The sequence below is a fragment of the Polistes dominula genome, unplaced genomic scaffold (genome assembly GCF_049000335.1).
Source record: "Polistes dominula isolate Pdom_NZ unplaced genomic scaffold, Pdom_raw_medaka contig_12, whole genome shotgun sequence".
In the NCBI taxonomy this organism is placed as follows: domain Eukaryota; kingdom Metazoa; phylum Arthropoda; class Insecta; order Hymenoptera; family Vespidae; genus Polistes; species Polistes dominula.
The window spans coordinates 1,316,654-1,337,400 of record NW_028301116.1 but is presented as its reverse complement, the minus strand read 5'-3'; the positions used below and the strand labels follow the sequence as shown (position 1 = coordinate 1,337,400).

The window sequence follows — 20,747 nt, the reverse complement described above, 5'->3', positions numbered from 1 at the left end:
TGGATACAACCAACCAGTTTTAGACGAACGGCCACTACTAGTGGTGTCTCTCTCTCGGCAAAACGTCTTCTTCTTGATCCGTGATCCATCGATCCGTCCATCGATCCCCGCGCGATCTTTAATTTATTTTACAAACGATCAAGAGGAATAACGAAAAACAAAAGAAAAAAAAATAGATTAAACTAAACGAAAACGAACGAATATTGACGAATCACATCGGTGTTTTGTGCGCCATTTTCAACGATATCCAATTGGGATTTTTAGTTCCTTTCTCGCGAGGTGAGAACATTTTCTACGATTCACGGATCTATAATTAATCATCTGCAACAAGATCATATTATTGGTACATCATTTTTTATTAGTGGTTATTATTATAAATTCGTAATTGTTTAGAATTGTTTATTGTTTTACATTTAAGTGACTTCTATCTAACACGAAACAACACGGTAGAAAAAAAAGAACTCTGTTATTAATTACTTTTAATTATTTTTTCTTTTTATTGTTTTTTATTTTTTAATTATGCTAATTAATAATAATTCCTAAATTATTTTTTATTTTATTTTATTGATATATATATTTATTTTATTTATGTTTCTTCTTTATTAATGCAAATTAATAATAATTTCTAAATTATTTTTTATTTGATTTTATTTATTTTTCTTTTTTATTCATGCAAATTAATAATAATTTTTTTAAATTATTTTTTATTTTATTTTAATTAAATTATTATATTCATATAATTTTAAGATTGGCAAATTTGTCCATACAACCCAATTTCTATATTAACTAATATTACCCCCACCCTATTATTACAACAATTATTAATTAATATTAATTATACCCTTAGAAAATATTTTCTAATAATTTCAATTAAAATTTCAATATCTTTATTCAATGTATGTCGACTTTGGTTTGTCAATGCACACTGTATAATGATTAGTCTCTTCACAACCAAAAAAGTGCATCTTAGCAGTTGCTGCAAGTACTCATAAACAGTAGATACCATTATACCGCATGTGTCGTTATTTAACGCGTTATGGTCTTCTTTTAATTTTTTTTCTTTTACTTGTTTTTTTATATTTAAATTCAACGAAGCATATAACCGGTGTCTATACATCTGTTGATATACTACTAGTATAAATCTTTTTGTTCAAATTTTTACTTCATTAAAATAAATGTTACAAAATAATATAATAAAATAGAAAAAAAAAGTATCACATATATGGCAATTTCAACATGACGACGATAAGTATCAAACATTCTTGTTGGCATACGTAATCCAATGACCACCAGAACGACGATCCTTTTTCTTGAATAGGTGGAAGGTCAAATCTCACTCTTCACGATTTTATGGACGTTTCACCTATGTACGGACACGTTCTTCATAAAGTTTTCGCAATTATGAAAGTATACTCTTCGTCTAAACACTGAACTATCTGCATTTTTTTTTATTGTCATTAATTTTTTTTTTTATTCATACAAATATCAAATATGCAAATCACCACGAACATGAATATATAATATGAAAGTAATAGAAAATGAAAGTTTATTTGATTGGAATACTGGAACGGAAATGAATAAATGTGAACTTTAATTTAAAAGAGCGGGATAAATGGGACGTTTGGTTGAAGGACGAAACCAAGAGCAAAAATAGGCGTAACGCCAAAAAGCAGTTTGGTACGAGAAGCTTTGTGCGACTACTAATACTACGTAGGAACCCAAGAATAGAACTCAGATTCGCCGATTTGTATCTCATCTTCTTAGTAATTTTATTATACGACTTTACCAAATCCTAGATTTTTTTTATGTTTTTTTTTCTTCGCAATATACGAACGAATAATAATTCAATATTAATTACCATAAACATTCGAATTAAATTGTTTTTGAAAAATACTACACGAAAGTTTATCAGAAAAATTGCACAAACTTATATTTTATTTTGAATATATATATAACGAACAAACAAAAATTATAATAATAATAATAATAATATTATTCTATATTTTATATATTTTTTTTGCAATATACAAACGAATAATAATTAAATGTTAATCACTGTAAATATTCGAATTAATTCGAATAAAATTGCATTCGAAAAATATTACACGAAACTTTGTTATGAAAATTGCACACATTTAATATTTTATTTACGAACAAACAAAAATAATAATAATAATAATAATGATATATGACAAGTAGCATTTTTAAAGATTAAACAAATTTTACGACCATTTTTATTCGATAATCCAACGAACAACACAACTTAACACAACTATTTAAAATAGAGAAAATTTGAAATTAGTGTTAAGTGGGAGTGTTATATTTACGCGGATCAAACAAAAAGCTAAGATCGGTGGCTAACAGTTGTGTGTGGAGGAGGGTAAAATGGCGGCGCGAGAGAAGAAAGAAATAAAAAGGAGATGAGATAAGATTCCGGACGTCGGTTGGTCAGCAAACCTCGTCACCCACGTAATGTCATGTGTCCGACCTTATATATATGTTTATACAGGTAATACTCAATTTACAAATTACCGGTTTCAAGAATTCTTTTTATTTGACATAATATTATAATGTTATTAAATTCAAAAAAAAATATTAATTATACCAAACACAAATCATGGGGTTATTATATTGGGGTCTAAGAGAAATGTGAATTTTCTATTTTATGAGAAAGAAAAAATATAAAATAAATTAAACTAATACACTTAAGAATTATCTTTAAATTTTAATACTAATATTCAATAATTTTTGATTGATCTTTTAATTCTAAACAAAAACTATTTGTTAATATGCAAAAGAAAAGAACGTGTTAAAATTACTTTGAATCTACATCACAACGTTAGGATAAAATATATATCTAACTATTATTATCCTATCAAATGAGAATGAGCATAAATGAAAAAAGAACAAAAATCATACCATGTCATCTAGTCATTTAATGAAGTATTTATTCACTTAGAATATTTCTTTTCGGACCGAGTTTGTTGCGTATTTAGGAGGGGGAACCGAAATCGTGTTTTGACAGAGGTCGACAAACTAACCTTGGAATCTTCTAGGTTTTTTCCCTTAGGGCATCGAAGAAATTCGATATAAGAGCGAATACCTTGTTTTAAACTGAGAGAAGAGTGAAATTCGGTTTGTGTCGGTAACCAAATACAAACTCGTATTTCGAAAATTAAGTTCAAATTACATGTGTAAAATAATAACTTAAATGAATCGTATAATAATTATATTTATTAAATAAATATATAATTAAATATATTAAATAAACAAAAAAAATTAAAAAAATAAAAATAAAAAAGCCTTTTATTTCTTGCTTGATCTTAGTACAATTTCAATATCGATAACAATTTGCATGAAAAATTATTCGCAATTTCAAGTTTATTTTACTAATTTTAGTGCATTTTAAAAGAAAAAAAGGAAACAATAAAAAAAATATGGTTATACTTTGATTGTTTAAATGTTTAGTAAATATTTAATATAAGTAGTATAATTAATTCTATTTTCATTTAAGAAGTAATATAATTAAAAATATTAATATGATTCATAACACAATCGTGATATATTTAAATAATTATTAGATTTAAAATGAATGTAATATTATATATTGATTTAATTAGTTAGGAAATATATTAAATAATTATCTATAAATTTTAATACTAAATTTTAACATATTATATTATATATAATTAAATTTATTTATTTATTTATAGAAAAAAAATTTTAAAAACATTTATCTAATTAAAACTATTTAACAAACCCATTTAAACTCGTATAATAATTATAATTATTAAAGGGATATAAAAAGATAGATAATTAAATTGTATCTAATAAACAAATATCTAACAAACCATTAGGGTATTAGTTACATTTACTGTATTATTGCAAAACGTAGATAAATTTTACGATACTTGTTAATGAATGAATTTCAATTTTTGAATGATTAACAATTGAAATATTTTATCAAAGATATATTTACGTTAAAGAATGTAATACCAATCGAGACGATTATCAGTTGTGTCAGTTACAATATAAAAAGTATTAAATTAGACTAAACGAATGTAACGGTGTTAATTATCAATGTAAAATTCCTGTTACGTAGTCTCTCATGATCGTACACGTGTTCACTCGAACGTCAACCGAAATTCAATAAGCTTGATGATCACATGACTATAAGATCGTTCGCATTCCATGCAATTCTTCTTCGTGTTGCTATTATTTACATTTCCTTATTGGATAATCGTTTCCTGTAAATAAAACCTTTCAACTGAGGAAAAAACCAATTAACTAACCAACGTTACATAATTTTGTTTTTTAATTTTAATAGAAAGATATCACACGTTATTTATGATCTAAATTATTTCACAAAATGTAATTATTATTATTATTATTATTATTATTATTATTATTATTATTATTATTATATCACATTTATTTATAAATTCATTAAATTATTTCACGAAGTAAAATTATTATGAAATACACAAATAACAAATTGCATGATCGATGTTATAAAATATTATTTGATCTGTGCATAAATTATCGATATCGCGAAATTTATTTACGTTTTAGTTGTTTACAAATTTTCAAGGTAATGTTTAAACTTTTAAGTTTTTTCGTAAAAAGAAAAATATTGGTAGTATTTTTAGTTATGTATACACATATATGAGTCATTATATGTCATTTTAAAATTAACAAACGATGTGTGTTGCCAGAAAATCAATCGTAAAGTTAAAAAAATAATACGATAGAACATCTTAGATCTTATTGATGACAAAAACATTGGTTAAAAAAAGAAAAAAAAATCTTAAATAAAAATTGCAAATAATAATTGCAAAAATGGTAATGTTGGTATTATAATATGCTAGAACATCGTAGATTTTGTTGACAAAAACAAAATTACTTTCTAAACAACCCAATACTAAGAGATGGTATAAATGAAGATAATAAATTAGAATAAAAATTATGTAATATAGATAAATACCCCCTAATTTTAAAGATCGTTATGGAATCGTAATATTTTTTTTGGTGTTGCACCGAAAGTATTTTGGTTTTATTCTAACCATAAGTATTTTTCTTTTGACGAAGATTTACGAGTAGTTAACGAGTAGTTAACAAGAGTACGTGCATGAGTGCGTGTTCACAGTAGATCGTTAAAAACATTTTAATCGTCTTATAAAGTACCGTTAATAAAAAGAGAGTAGAAAATCTAGACTTAGTAAATATACTTCGTCATTTTGTGATCATTTGAAAGTACGATATGTTGCAAAAGGTTATCGTTGAAAATTTTTCTTTTTTTTTGTGAATCATCATCACTTTAGATGAAATTCCAATTTCAAATTGTTCCAATGACGTATATTGTACGTATGTATTACATATGAATTTTTTTAAATATATTTTAATACTCTATATAATGTGATTCTTAGAACGGAGGCGGGTGATAACTTTTTTTTAAGCAACAATAGAAAAAAAACATAAAGAAAAAAGTTATATGGCACAACAAATGTCAACCTTCTATGACCTTACTTTTCTTGAAACTGCATCGATGCACCCACTGATACCAAAAAAATATATAATAATAATAATAATAATATATTGGCAAATGATAAGATTAGAATATTTTTAACGAATTATTTTCTAACAATGTTAAATTGAAACAAACGTTTTAACAAATATGGTAAGCAGATGATGTCTCTTGGATTTATACGCCAATGTCAACTGTACGATGTAACCGCATTTAATAAGCACATCGTTAGCAACGAGTTACAATGTTGATGACATTGTGCATCGCGAATTCAAGGACTATGCATATCTTGTATGATGATCGAAATGACGATGACTGAGATTCTGTTTTATTTTTTTTATTTTATTTTTTTTTATTTTCTTTGACGTATTTGTTATTATAATTGTTTTTTCTTTTTATTCCCGATGTGTGCATTTAATAATTTTATTCTAAAATTAATTTATACAACGTACTTTTTGTTTTTCGTGGAAAAGTATAATAATTCATAAGATTTATGATTAGTTTCGGTATAAACGAGAATGCCAAATTACCTCTACATATCTCTCTCTCTCTCTCTCTCTAGATTTCTATTTTTAAATTAAGAATCTTAATGACAATCAAGATGAATAAAAGTGTACATCGTATGTGTAGGATTGCGAGATTGAAAAAAGAAAAAAAAACACACAATAGACATTTAAAATTCGTTATTACTATGCCATTCGTAATATCAACACCACCCAATTACCCAATTGGGTAACACCCAAAAAAAGAGTTGAAAGGTGTGCGAGGAGAACTTATGTGATTTTTATGGGATAACAACGAAATAGGAAAAGAAACTACGAAGTGGTATAGGTGATTAACCAAAAAAAAAAAAAAAAGAAATAAAAAAAAACGATAAAATCACGTGAAGGAATTTCGATAACGAGGTTCGATCGATGATTATTGCAAATTCCAGGTGAGGGGGAGGGTGTGTGTGTTTTTTTGTATAAAATGATTTGTGTAACAAAAACATAAAAAATAAAAAAGAAATCATTTGAGTGGTGAGATCGTAGGAACTCGTTCAAACGAAAACGATTCTTACATTAGTGGCCGATTCTCGGAAAGGCTCCTTGGCCCCTTGGCCCCATTCGCATTTGTGGTGGTAGTGGTGGTGATGGTGGTGGTGCCTCGGTTGGAATAAACAAGACGTTTGGCGTGTTTCTCTCAAAGAAATCATTTCCAGTCAACTAAATTCTCTTACACACATCGTTGCACCGATATATTTTATTTTTATGTGGGGAAGATCGATTACTCGAATTACATGTTTAAATTTAAACTAATAAGTTCATTACTATTAATGTGCTTCGAAACTATATATAAAAGTATTATATATATTATATATTATAAGTATTTTTATATCATATTAAATAAATATATATACTTTATATAAGATGTATTGGGGTGAACCAACAAATAAATTTTACAAAAACAATTATGCAATTAAAAATATTATGCAATTTATAACACAATTTATAACACAATAAATATGCACGAACTTTTGATTATCCCTAATATAAATAATTTATTTTTTAGGGTTATCATTATAAATTATAATTTATTATATTATATTATATTATTATTTTACATTATATTATATTTTTTATATTTATTATATATTACAAATTAGTATAAATAATAATTTATATTAGGGTTAATATAAAATATAGGAAAATTAATAGAAAAATAATAAGAATTTTAATATAGTTATTCGAATCACGTATTTCTATGTAAATGCAACTATTAATTAAATAAAACAACTGTAATAATAATAATATTAATTTAAAAACTCGATCTTTGACTAATGTAAAAATGTTTTTTTTTGTTTTCAAAAATTTAATTGACAATTATTTAAAAAAATAGTTCGTGTCACGAAGTGTAACTAACATTAGATTGTATGTTGAATATTTGAATACTTTAATAATGAAAATATGAAATAAAAAGTCCAATTCTCTCAGTTACACCATAAATAATTATATACGAATACTTGCAAATTTATTTAAAGATAAAAGAAAAGAAGAGAAAAGAAAAAGAAAGGAAAAAAAAATGTTATCACAACCCACGCGAACGTCGATGTCCTGCACCAAGGAGCACGACGACGACTACGACGTGTTATCGATAAACCGGCTCTGAACTCAAAAGTTTCTGCAGTACCACACCCGTAGATCCAATTCCTATGCATTTATCGTGTTTTGAATAAATGCAAACTTCTATAAATAGATAGTGGCCCTTTCTATGGCCGAGAACATAATATCAAACTATAAAATATCAAAATGGTATATTATCTAACTAAGATCATTTCAATCATTGATCATCAATTAAAAGTATATCAATTTTTAATGAAACATTCATTCAAATTGTTACTAATATTATTACAATAAATATGATAATATATTAAAATCCAATGGATTATTATTATTATTATGATTATTATTATTATTATTATAACGATTATTTGAATAAACGTAATTATATTATATAATATTATAATAATATATAATATAATGTGTATTAAATATATATACGATATAATAATATATTAATTAATATATATTAAATTAATGGAAAATATATTTATTAAATATTAAATAATAATATATAATATATAATATTTAATAAATATATATTTTAAATATATTTTTATATATTTTATTAGATTTAAAAATTTATTAATTTAAATTTTTATTATATATATATATATATATATATATATATATATATATATATAATAAAAATTTAAATTAATATATATATATATATATATATTAAAATATATATTTATTAAATTATATTTATATTTAAAATTTTTTTAATAAATATATTTTTATAATATATTTATATAATAATATATAATATAATGTATATTGTATATAAACGATATAATAATATATTAATTAATATGTATTAAATTATTGGAAAATATATTTATTAAATAATAATATATAATATTTAATAAATATATTTTTAATATATATATTTATAAGCATTAATTAATATTTTTAATTTAAATGGATATAAAATGAATGAAAAATAAATGAATAAAATATTAATTATTTAGGTATCGTGAGGTAGGGCTACGAGGAACGCAATGTCAACGGCTGTAAGGGAGAGAACTAGCACTCACACCAGCAGAAAAATTGTGAGTCATGGTGGTCCTATATCTAACCAAAGCCACAGCTCAGTCACGGCCGGTAGCCTCGAAAATAATTTAGGTAAATATATTTTCAACGTATATGTACACACACACATACACACCTATCAATATAATTTTATTTATAAGATTTTTGATATATAGCATTAAGATCTTTATTGTCTGTCTTGATGTTTTACTCTTATTTAAACCACCACTATATACTACCACCATCATCATCATCATCGTCATCGTCATCTTTGTCATCGTCGTCATCCGCCTTTCTAATCTCGTAGCATTAGTGTTGGGTACCCAATAATAGCAACGCTCGACATTTTATTCTCGTCTCGTTTACTTTTGTCATCCCACATGATTTTTCCTTTCTTCTTCGTTTTAATTCCTTAGAAAATAATATTTAATCAATCCTAATGCACTTCTTCGTTTCACAAGCAATAATCTTTTCATTAATGTTAATAAATATATGTATACAATATTAGTCATTTGAAACAAAACAAAGAATAGTATCATTTATATTTTTTATTTTTATAAAAATTATACGAAGAACATTAACCCCTTAAGTAGCAATGATTTTGAAAAAAAAAAACGGCCAGAAAAAATCTTTTTTTTTTGCATAAAGACATAGTTTAGAACATTGTTTTGACAAAAAAAAAATTTTTTTAAAATACAGAAATAATCAATATTTCTATGTTAATTTTGGATTTTATTCCACATTACAGAGAAGAGCCGAATATTGCAATGTTACACGTACATCGACTTTTTAATCTTGCTTTTCGAATTACTATTTCGGAAAAAAACATTTTTCGAAAAAAAAAGACGATTCTTTTTCTTTGCTTTCACATTATTATTTTCCATTTTCTATTATATTTAGGTGTAAAAAATCATAGAAATATAAAATAATACGCCGCTCGAGTTAACTCGAGCGTGCGGAAATCGGCCGTTTTAGTGCGCTCGAGTTAACTCGAACGTGCTGCTTAAGGAGTTAATATTTCTATCTATAAAACAAATTTAAATAATTGTTAACCCATTCTTTTTACATGAATATATTTATATTTGTTTTAAATAAAAATTAACTGTAGATTAACCCTTTACACTCCGCACGACTTTCGACGCTGGGTAGCAGCAGCAACTCCGCGTGACTTCGCGGCAGAAACGGCACATTTACAGACCCTCGTATTATTTAGTATAACTTTGGAACCAAATAACGGATTTTAATGATATCGGACTTATATTAATCTGTAGACATCAAGGAACATATTTACTTAAAGAACTTTTACCAAAAGAACTTATTTACCAAGAGAATGTATGTGTGTAATAACGTTGCAATTGAAAAAAAGCGAGCGCGTTCTATTGTATTTGAAATGTGACACTATTTGATAATATTTCTTTGTACATTATAAATCGCACTATAAAATGCGAGATATGCTCCTATAAAAACCTTTCTTTTACAAATTCTTCTTATCGCTCTTCTCAAGTTTCGCTAAAAAGTTCTCGGACCGTCGTTAGCACGCGTCTCGCATTCTCTTAGAACACAAAACCCGCTAACATTTTTTTTATATATCTTTGTTATTTTACAATATTTTGATTCGATGTCTTGTGCTATTTTAAGAAAAAACATCAGGGAAACATGCATGTTTCAAAAAGCTGTGCTGAAATAACTTAATTCCCCGTAATCACTAATAAACTTTAATATCTCATACATTGAGACATCGGAGTGATAGGCTAGAATCACGATGTCTCATACGTTAAGACAGCGGAGTGCAAAGGTTTAATATTTAATTTTTCTTCTTGTAACGAAATATTATTTTAATGAATTTAATATCAAGTTCGAAAAAGTTTTCATACGTTTCTCGTAAATTAATCCAATTTCTCTATCTCTGTCTCTCTGTCTCTCTCTCTCTCTCTCTCTCTCTCTCTCTCTGTCTGTCTTTCGTTGCATATTAATGTGACACTTTTCGAACAATTTCAGATGCACTTCTCGAGGATCTTCAAACTAGCGTCTCGAGAAGTGCCACTCCAAGTCGAAGTGGAAGAGCACTCTCGCCTCAAGTCGAATATCGTGTGGCTGCAAATCCAACTAGAGTGGTCACCGAAGGCAGGTGAGAATTATATTCACATTAAATAATTATACTAACGTCTTTCTTCCACTTCTCACCCCCTTCACCCACAAAATGCATTGGAATTTGATATCGACGATAACAAAAATATTCACATCTCAAAAAATTCTAAATAACTTTTGAAAAATAAAATAACACATTTGTTCAATAAATTAAATTCAATTAAAAATTATTTCTATACATTTAATGCATGTCCATCTTGTAGTTCATATTTACAATTATATATATATACGTTTCAAATGTAAAATTTGTACCATTTTTAAAAACATGAAACGCATTGAACGATGTAAAAGTGAAAAATAAAAAATATTTATAATAAACATATAGAATTTTGTATAATAAATAATAAAAAATAATATAACGGATTCTTTTAATCGAATAAACCAAAATAATTTTCAGAACTGTATCACCAACACGAACTACTACAACAACCACGGAAAAATATGTGAGTACGGGTCCTAGTGGTGCACCAAGTGGTATACCAGGTTTAGAACTTCTCGATGCAGAACTTCAAAATGTAAGAACATGTAATACATTACAATCAATAATAGTGTTTATCACGTTTGTAAGATCGATTAGGTGTTAAATTATCACACAAAAAAATATAATCCTTAGCCTTCTTCAAGAAATTCTCGTGTAATGATAATTCATTCTAGAACTGAAACATCTCATTATTACGAAATTATATTCAAAGTCTGTAATGTTGGCAGCAAATAAGAAAAAAAAAATCATGAAAGAACAGATAGCAGAAAATATTTATCGCGTACTGTAATTACAAGTTAACGCACGAGTATATGAATATTATTTTTCATTTCCATTAAAAAAAAAACCTAATCGCAATAGCGTGAGATAAAGCAAATCGAAAATTATTGAATCTATATATACATATATATATTAAAACGTGACAACCTATAATTAAATAAAGAAAACAAATGATACGATCATCGACGTATTTTCGCGAAGATAATATTTTTCATCTTCGTGGTATTTTTTTTTACCGTTTATGCATATGCTAATAAAAAAGAAAAGAAAGAAAACAACATCGCTAAAAGCAAATAAGTTAATTATTTTATTGCAATAAAAATGGTACTTTAAATCTAAACTGCACCCATTCTTTCAACAACACTTAAAAGTGTGTTACGACAATATTGATTATGGTATTTAAAAGAAATTATTTTATATAATATCAAATTTATAATTAATTATTAATTATATTTTATAATATATTTAAAATATAAAATATATATAAATTTATATTAATATATTATTTTATTATTTTATTTATTATTTTATTATTTATATTAATATATTAAATTAATATGTTAATATATTATTTATATTATAAAATTATATAAATATATATAATATATATAATAATATAATATATTTTATATATATTTATATATATTATTTTATAAATTTTAAATTTTAAATTTTAAAATTTATATATAACAAAATTATTATTAATACATTTCAGATATGTTAAAGTAACGTTTAAATATTGAAATAAATAATTTTAATAAAAGGAAAGGAATTTTAGAAATAATTTTAATAAAATAATTAATAAATAATTTAAATAAAAAAATCTTAAAAAAAAAAAAGGAAATTCAGAATTACATCGTAAATGAAATAAAAGAAAAATGTGCCCCATTTTCGCAACACCTAAAACGGTGAGAATATAATCTATGTTGTTGTTCGATTTCTCTTATGCAAAAGAATATTCTCTTTTGAATCTTTTAATCAACGATTACCACTTGGAAACGCGTCACTTTATGATTTTATGTTACGGATAATAGACACGGAAGATTACGTTTGCCGATCTCGGTGCGTTTGCCTTCGAGCAACATGTCGATGAAATCTCTACGTGAATAAGTACTTATATATACTAGTGTATGTATATGTATATAAGTACATCGACATGTACTTTAATGCGATTTCCTTGGTTAGAAAACGTTATACTAGAGTGATATCACGCCTATACTTGAAACTAAAAGATAATCTCAGCTCCTGCGGCCTCCGATCTAACTTTCAACTAAAATAAATCAACCTTACGTGTAATTTGCTCGCGCGAACGTTACGTTCTAACACAGCCATGAGCGAGACACGATTTCTTCTTCCTTTCAAAAAAAAAAAAAAATAAAAAAAATAAAAAAATAAAAAACAAGCCTAAGGGGAAAATAATATACCAGAAATTTGGTATATCTTTTATCACGCGAAACAAAAATATTTTGTAATATAAAAATATATAAAAAAATTTTAATTTATTTTTAAAACTATTAATTTACTTATTTAAAAATTAAATATTTTGTAAAATATAAAAATATCAAAAATTATTTTATCTTTATAAGATATAAACCCACGATGATTGTTTTAACTCCATTCGTTTCTTATCTCATGTTACTAATTTACTTTTCTTTTTTTAATAATTTTTATTTTATTTTATTTTTTTAATTTGCCAATCGCAAATACGATTTCCACGAATACAATATTAAAATATACACTACGAATAACTGAAACATGCATGATACAGTTTTACTCGATTTGCGTAACGTTTTATTATAATTGTACCTATATAAGCTTGAATAGAAATCATTGATGATTGAGCAATTGGAAATGATTCGCGAGTATATTTAAACGATCGGAATAATATGTTATAAGATTATACGAAGAATGAATTACAAAATGATATTACAAAAAAGTTTCACGTTAATGTGTACCCCCGTACTCGTATAAAACGTACCCCATCGATTCGTTAAATCAAATTCCATAATATACTTTTTAAATAACGTGATATCGATACGCCAACGTCAATTACGATAGATACTCTTAATCAGAGTCATATAAGGAAAGTCGATGTATTCAAAGTACAACCCACGTGTTGGCATTAATTCAATCTAATTTCACGTTCGTAGAATCTAACAAGAAAAAAAAATTAACACAATTTTATACATATATATACATTCTTAAACTATTACTCGAACAAAATGAATGAAAAATTCATATGTTCATCATCCTTCGAATAAATAATTTAAATATTATGAATCATTTAACGCACAACAACAAAAAATCAAATCATTTTTATTTATAACTCATAAAACTTTTAATTAGATGAATTTACACATAATAAACTTCAATGTTATATACAGACAAAAGAATAATATTTAAATTATTATAATTCTATACGTAAATAAAAATGTGTCTGAGCATTCAATGATTAAATTAAATTCGAATGATAACTAAAATTAAAAAGTTAGTAATTATTCATTGTGTTTTTTTTTGTATTTTTTTTTAGGTTCAACCGGGACAAAGTAAAACCGTTGCTTATAAACAGGTATCCTACCAATATAACAAAAGCATCGATGGAAAACCAGTTGGTAAGTTATACACGTATTATTTGTAAAATTGCATCATAACTATTACTACGCATCGTATTAACAATTTATTCTATCTCGTAAACTATTGACATTTCGACTTCACTCAATACTTTTTAACGCAGAATAAAAAAAGGAATCGAATAGTGTAAAAAAAAATATAAGGTTCCATTTAAAAAAAAAAGGGCGACTGTATCTAGCGGGTGCATCTATGCATTTTCAAAAAAAGTAAAGTCATAGAAAGTTGACATTTGTTGTGCCATATAACTTTTTCCTTTATGATTTTTTTCTATTGATACTTAAAAAAAAGTTATTACCCGCCTCCGTTCCAAGAATCACCCTGTATATAATATATAATTAATAAATATATTTAATTAATAATAATAATAATAATAATAATAATAATAATAATAATAATAATAAAATATATATATATATTCAATTAATAATATAATTAATATATAATTAATAAATATATTTAAATAATTAATAAAAAATGTTATATTTTATATTTAAATATAAAATAAATATTAAATTATAATATATCATTAACATAAAATATTAAAATATAATTTTATTATTAATATAAATAATTAATAAAATTTATAATAATATAAATATTTAAGAAGATAATACCAATAGACCAAATTGATTAGACTCAAGTGTTTAATTGCAAACGAAACTTCTGGGTTTCAGTTAACACTAAACATACCATAACGGGTCAAATGACCCATTTTGAACTTTTGCATTGAAAATGCACGTATAATTTTATTGCGTTTGCACATTTGACTTCATGACTTTTTCTAAGTAATTAATGTACAGTTATAAAAATTTTTTTGTTTTGTTTTGTTTTGTTTATTCTGAGTAATCCTTGTTGTATACCGATATCTACCACAACGGGTCATTTGACCCGGAGAGAATTTTTTTGTTTTATGAGATTATCGAGTCATATTTGTAGTCAGTAAGTTGCACATTCTTCCAAAGACTGTTGCGTAAAGTAGTTCAACGAAAATAGCTCAGAATAATTTCAAGAAAATATCAAATTTTAGATTGAAAATAGCTTATTGAAAATAGCAATACATGCCTAACAAGCCGGATAAATTTGGAATCAAATTTTGGTTAGCATCGGACGTCGATAGCAAATACGTCATAAATGCACTTCCATATCTTGGAAAAGATGAATATAGGCCCCCTTCAGTACCACTCTCTGAATATGTTGTACTCAAACTCATTGAGCCATTTACGGGTTGCGGAAGAACTGTGACCACAGACAACTTCTTTACAAGCAAATCCCTAGCAACACAACTCCTAGCCAAAAAAACTACGTTAGTTGGAACTATTCGGTCAAATAAAAGAGAATTACCACTAATTGCGAAGCAAAAGAAAGATGATATGGAACGATTTTCATCGAAAATGTTTACAACAGATAATTGTACTCTTACAATCTATAAAAGTAAGCCAACAAAAAAAGTACTTTTACTTAGTTCTAAACATAAATTCGTTAAAGCAGAAAACAGTGATAAACGTTTACCTGAAACTGTTTCATATTACAATAAAACCAAATTTGGTGTAGACATGACCGATCAAATGGCGAGGAAATTTACTACAAAATCTAAGTCTTGCAGATGGCCTCTCCAAGTTTTTTTCAATATCCTTGATTTAGCTGGCATAAATGCCTGGATTTTGTACAAGCAAACGACAGGAGAAAATATCTCGAGACAAGATTTTTTACTCAAGCTAGCAGAAGAACTTGGCGCCGATTTTCGAGAAGCCCGTGAACAACCAAAACAAGAAACAAATACGAAAGGATCGTTGCCTAAGTCTACTACAGATGCTTATAAACGTATGAGATGTCAAATAGGATACTGTAAAGAAAATAAAACCAACAAAATTTGCTCTAAATGTAAAAAATATGTTTGCGGAAAATGTACAATGGACACACTTATATGTAAAAAATGCGATGAACTATGAATTAAAAATTTTTATTTTTTGCTTTTGTAATAGAAATGCTCAACATACTATTTTGTTTAATTATAATAAATTTAATTTATATTTTTATTTCCTTCCTAACATCCATATTTCATACATTCAAGCATGAAACATAAAATCGGGTCATTTGACCCGCTATGGTAGAAATAGGTATATATTAAGTCTTGGTATGATTAGTGTTAAGACTTAAGATTCTTGGTAGAAACTGACCATACATGTGTGTATATATGTGTGTGCTCGCGAGCGCGTTTTAAACGATGTAGAATGAAGGAAGGAAAGAAGGAGGGAAGAAAGGGGGACCTGGTTGTCTCTCGTGTCGCTCCTTTTAAGGTGTGCAACGGCCTTGCAGGTATACGGTTAATTGACAATGAATACGATAAAATGAAAAAAAAGATTCTACGATTACGATTTAACGCGATATAAGATAAGGAAAATATTTGATAATGTACACATATATATATAAATCTCATTTGGAAAAACTTTCTTCCTTCCGTTTTTTTATTTTCGTTAATATTTTGTTAAATAATTTATAATAAAAAGAAATAAAATAAAATAAAATAAAAATTAAGTGTACAAATGTAATGTTGTATCGTGCTACGAAATAAAATATTAATAACTTATATTAATAAATAAACTAAATAAATTATTAATAATTTATATTATTCAATATTATAATAAATTATAAATTAAAATAATAATATTTAATTTCTACAATTTGTAACGAGTAAAACTTTCAAATAATAAATTAAAATAGTAAATATAATAAATTTGTACTAATAAATAGTACTGAAACAATAAATAATTAACTGCAATATAAATTGAAATAAACACGTGTGATATCTAACGTCTCAATAACACAGTGTTATTTATATATTTTTTTATATTTTTTTTTTTGCATAAAACACAAGATCGCAAATAAACGATAAAAATAAAAACGTGTTGTTAAAGTAGAATGACATTTTTCACGAAGTGATTCGGTTGAATCGAGATAACTGGAGATCACTTGGCGTTTCCCTTGCAATAACGCTTACATGTATACGATACCCAAGCCTATCCATATTAGGATCGCGTATAGCTGAACGCTGACCCAATTTTTCCATGGCTCCTTCTCCACCTCCTCCTCCTCCACCTCCTCCTCGTTTGAAAGAAAGAAAGAAAGACAGAAAGAAAGAAAGAGAAAATGATGACCGTGAGAGAGAAGTGGCCTGTTGAGTTATGGAAGGTTATGCTTACCAAATAAGCATTTTATAAATTTTTAATGTCTCGATTTTGAGAAACGTTCATGTAATTTCAATTTTCAGACTCATGGGCAATGGCAGATAACGCGATAATGAACAACGTTACACCGATGATGTAAGTTTAATCATTATATGACATAAGGAGAATAATATTCCATAAAAATACAAAATATACATCAAAATATTTACAGTGATAATATTCATGAGACTACATACGAAGAGAACAAAACTCAAACGCGACATCGTAGTCCTGAACCTGTAGTTAAAAAATCTACGGTTAACAGAGAGCTAGTAAGTATTGTAATCATATAAAAGTAAACAATTTGTTCACAATATTTTACATTTTTAATATTCTAGGTATTTTCCGATACTTCGGCATCTCGTACTATGCAAACATCACCTCCTCCTGGAACTCAATATCGAGATGTAAAATATATACACGATTCATCTAGTATGTAAATCTTAAAAAATACAATTTATTCTCATAGTTAATAATACTAATAATAAAAATGATTAGAAACGTTCCAACAATTGAGAAAAGTGATGATTAACATCTGAGACCTTTCTTTATTACTAAAGTACAAAAAAAAAGATCAACTATAACGATCTAAAAGATATAAAAACTCAATTGGCAATTAAGTCAAACGATTCAAAAAAAGACAAGAAAGAAAAAAAGTAAATTAAAAGCTTAATGTTAGATGAGGTTCATTCTTCATTCATTCTTTAATAATCTTGGCGCAAATTTGAGGTAATAATCGTTTAATATCTTAGGTTATCAGACCGAACCACGTCCCATTCAAAGTACGGTAACTACCGTGCACGCGAATACCGGCCAAGAATACGGAAACGTGGAATACGTCCCAGTACCGTCGCCAACACCAGCGATACCGATCAACTTGGCACCCGGTCCCAATACGAAAGTAACGACAACCATAAAAACGTACACCTACGAGTTGCCAGGAGCACCAGAGACGTATCTACCGGGTGGCACTTTGCCAGGAGGGGCAGTACTTCCAGGAGATCAGACTATTACCTATACTCTGCCCAGAACTGGTACTTCAACCACAGACAAAACGGTCACCTATCAGACTGTAACCGAGAATATACCGGGTGATTCGGGTAGTCCGATTAAATACAGTAGCCCACCGCCTATAGAAGTGACCAAAAAGTCAACAGCACTTCATAAGGAAACTAAATTTTATCGTGAAGATCATCATGGTTTGCCACCTTCTTCAGGTGGTACACCTCCACAGAATTATCATCCAGGTTCACCACCAGTACCACTACCTCAGACAAATATCGATTCTAGAACGACTGTTACTAGAAATGAGAAATATTATCACGTGGATGGTAATTTTCCTAATGGACAAGGCCCCCCATCGTCTGATAGACCAGATTATCCTGGCAATACTACTATTGTTTATCAAAATCAACCGCCTGTAATAAATGAAACTCACATGACAACGATAAATCGAATCGAGGAACACTATCCGAGCAGACCACCTTCCGCTGGACGACATCCAACGCCAGATAAACCAGGAACTCCAACAAGAACGAACTATTATCCGGTACAATCTCAAGGAACTCCACCTGGTAGCACTACAGTTTATAAATTTTCCAATACTACAACGACAATACCTCCAAATAAAAATCCCGAAGATCACGAGGTACTTCTGCCTAAGCCTTTCCCAACAGGAGGTGTACAAGTTTATCCTGTTAATGCTAAACCTTCAGGACCTAGCACCGATCAGCAGGGACCACCAGCAAGACTCGAAGATCTTATGGCATCGTTTTCTGATTCTGAGGTAACGTATTAAATCAAATACGTTATACGAATTAATAGGAAATTGATTGATATTTATTATTATTAATTTGATACTATATAGCATGAGGTATTGGAAAACATCGAAAAGAAAGAAAAAGAACAACAAAAGAAAGACTCACCGGCCGTAAAGAAGGAAGTTGATTTTCTGCCTCATACTCCTCCTAAGGTGAAGAGCAAGAATGTTGCTGGACCTCCAGTATACTACCCTCCTGGTTCAGCTGAGTTTACTAAGAAAGAAGAATATGGTGCAGCTATGTCACAATCTAGTGTAAGTATCATTCTCCTGATGAATTTCGTAATACAATTATATTACAATACTTTTTAACTTTATTTTTTTTTAATTTCTTAGGGAGGATGGCAAAAAGGAAGTGCAAAATACGAATATGAAGCATCTAGCAAAAGTAAAAGTAAATCTTCCAGTGGGGCAGCAGTTGTACCAGTTTGCTTACCACTCTGTTGTGCCTTACCATGTGTGATTATGTAATTTAGTTGAAAAATAACTGTATTGGTAAGATATGTTAACAAAACAAAAGAGATAAAATATCATTATCTACGTCTTCCACTATATGTCCAAATATCAAGTCAAGGCTTTATGGTATATAATTAAGTAGATTATATTTTGTTCTTCTTGCCAATATTTTTAATATCTAATAATATTAATAGGAATAATATACATTGGCAATTCAATAGTTAATTAATAGATTCTATGATTATATTTGTATTGAGAAATGATATCTGATTCTCTCTCTTAACACTATACCGTCCGAAGACACTACATTGATGTCATATGAAAACTATTAGACAAATGTCGGTGTTAGACGAATGAAACTTGGTCAAAGTGTTAATATACAAGTATATTTTCATCCGTCATTAGATAATCATAAATTATTTATTTCTATTTCCATTATATAGATATACTGTCATTAATAATTATAAGTCTCTTATACTTTCTTACACAATATCATATTTGATATAATAATATATAAAATATAAAATATTGACTTTAGTATATAGCTGATTATTGACTACATATGTTCATTGATTTTAATCTTTGTACAAATTGTTTGCTTAAAACAAGTTTAATACGCTCTCTTTGTGTTACTTCAAAAAAGTAACATATAATATTATCTATATATAAAGAAATTAGATTTGAATCTATGATTATGATCTTAAAAAACACGCACATACATATGATTTGTACTACTGTAAAGCAATCATCACAAAGGACAAATAAAATATATGGGTTGACGTATACGTAAGGAAATCATATCATAAAATCAATTTTGTGGGCTTAACTAATTTTTATAATTCATATAATTTAGATTTGTAGAATCTCATTCTATATTTTTAACAATTAATACGTAAGAAACATTTTAACCATAGTGCAATGCCGTGAATTATGGTGCTATAATAATTTTATTTTACGTAATGTTATTACACATTACGTCTATAGATAAAATATTGATAAACAGTGCAAAATAATAAATATAATCGCAACTCATTATTGTATATAAAAATAA

The 20,747-nt window shown here is 27.0% G+C and overlaps 1 protein-coding gene across 3 annotated transcripts; it reads left to right on the top strand.

Annotated features, from left to right (window-relative positions):
* LOC107070150 (uncharacterized) lies at window positions 1–20,481 on the top strand. Of its 3 annotated transcripts, none has more exons than XM_015328064.2 (11): window positions 1–343; window positions 8,598–8,751; window positions 10,657–10,786; window positions 11,204–11,321; window positions 14,097–14,178; window positions 17,466–17,517; window positions 17,594–17,693; window positions 17,760–17,853; window positions 18,174–19,207; window positions 19,289–19,495; window positions 19,577–20,481. In XM_015328064.2, exons 2-11 carry the CDS (start codon window positions 8,628–8,630, stop codon window positions 19,709–19,711), a joined length of 2,076 nt encoding a protein of 691 aa, XP_015183550.2. In that variant the 5' UTR covers window positions 1–343; window positions 8,598–8,627; the 3' UTR covers window positions 19,712–20,481. The 3 variants fall into 3 exon arrangements, with proteins under 3 accessions (XP_015183550.2, XP_015183549.2, XP_089033078.1); XM_015328063.2 differs by having other exon boundaries at window positions 2–279; XM_089176952.1 differs by lacking the exon at window positions 1–343 and adding an exon at window positions 2,388–2,509.
* Window positions 20,482–20,747: the final 266 nt, after the last annotated feature.

Bases quoted from the DNA above. Each gene is read 5' to 3' on its own strand.
- LOC107070150 (XM_015328064.2), top strand. From the start codon at position 8,628: ATGTCAACGGCTGTAAGGGAGAGAACTAGCACTCACACCAGCAGAAAA. The intron at 17,854-18,173 runs GTATGTAAATCT...TTAATATCTTAG, and splicing joins ATATATACACGATTCATCTA to GTTATCAGACCGAACCACGT. The intron at 19,208-19,288 runs GTAACGTATTAA...GATACTATATAG, and splicing joins CATCGTTTTCTGATTCTGAG to CATGAGGTATTGGAAAACAT.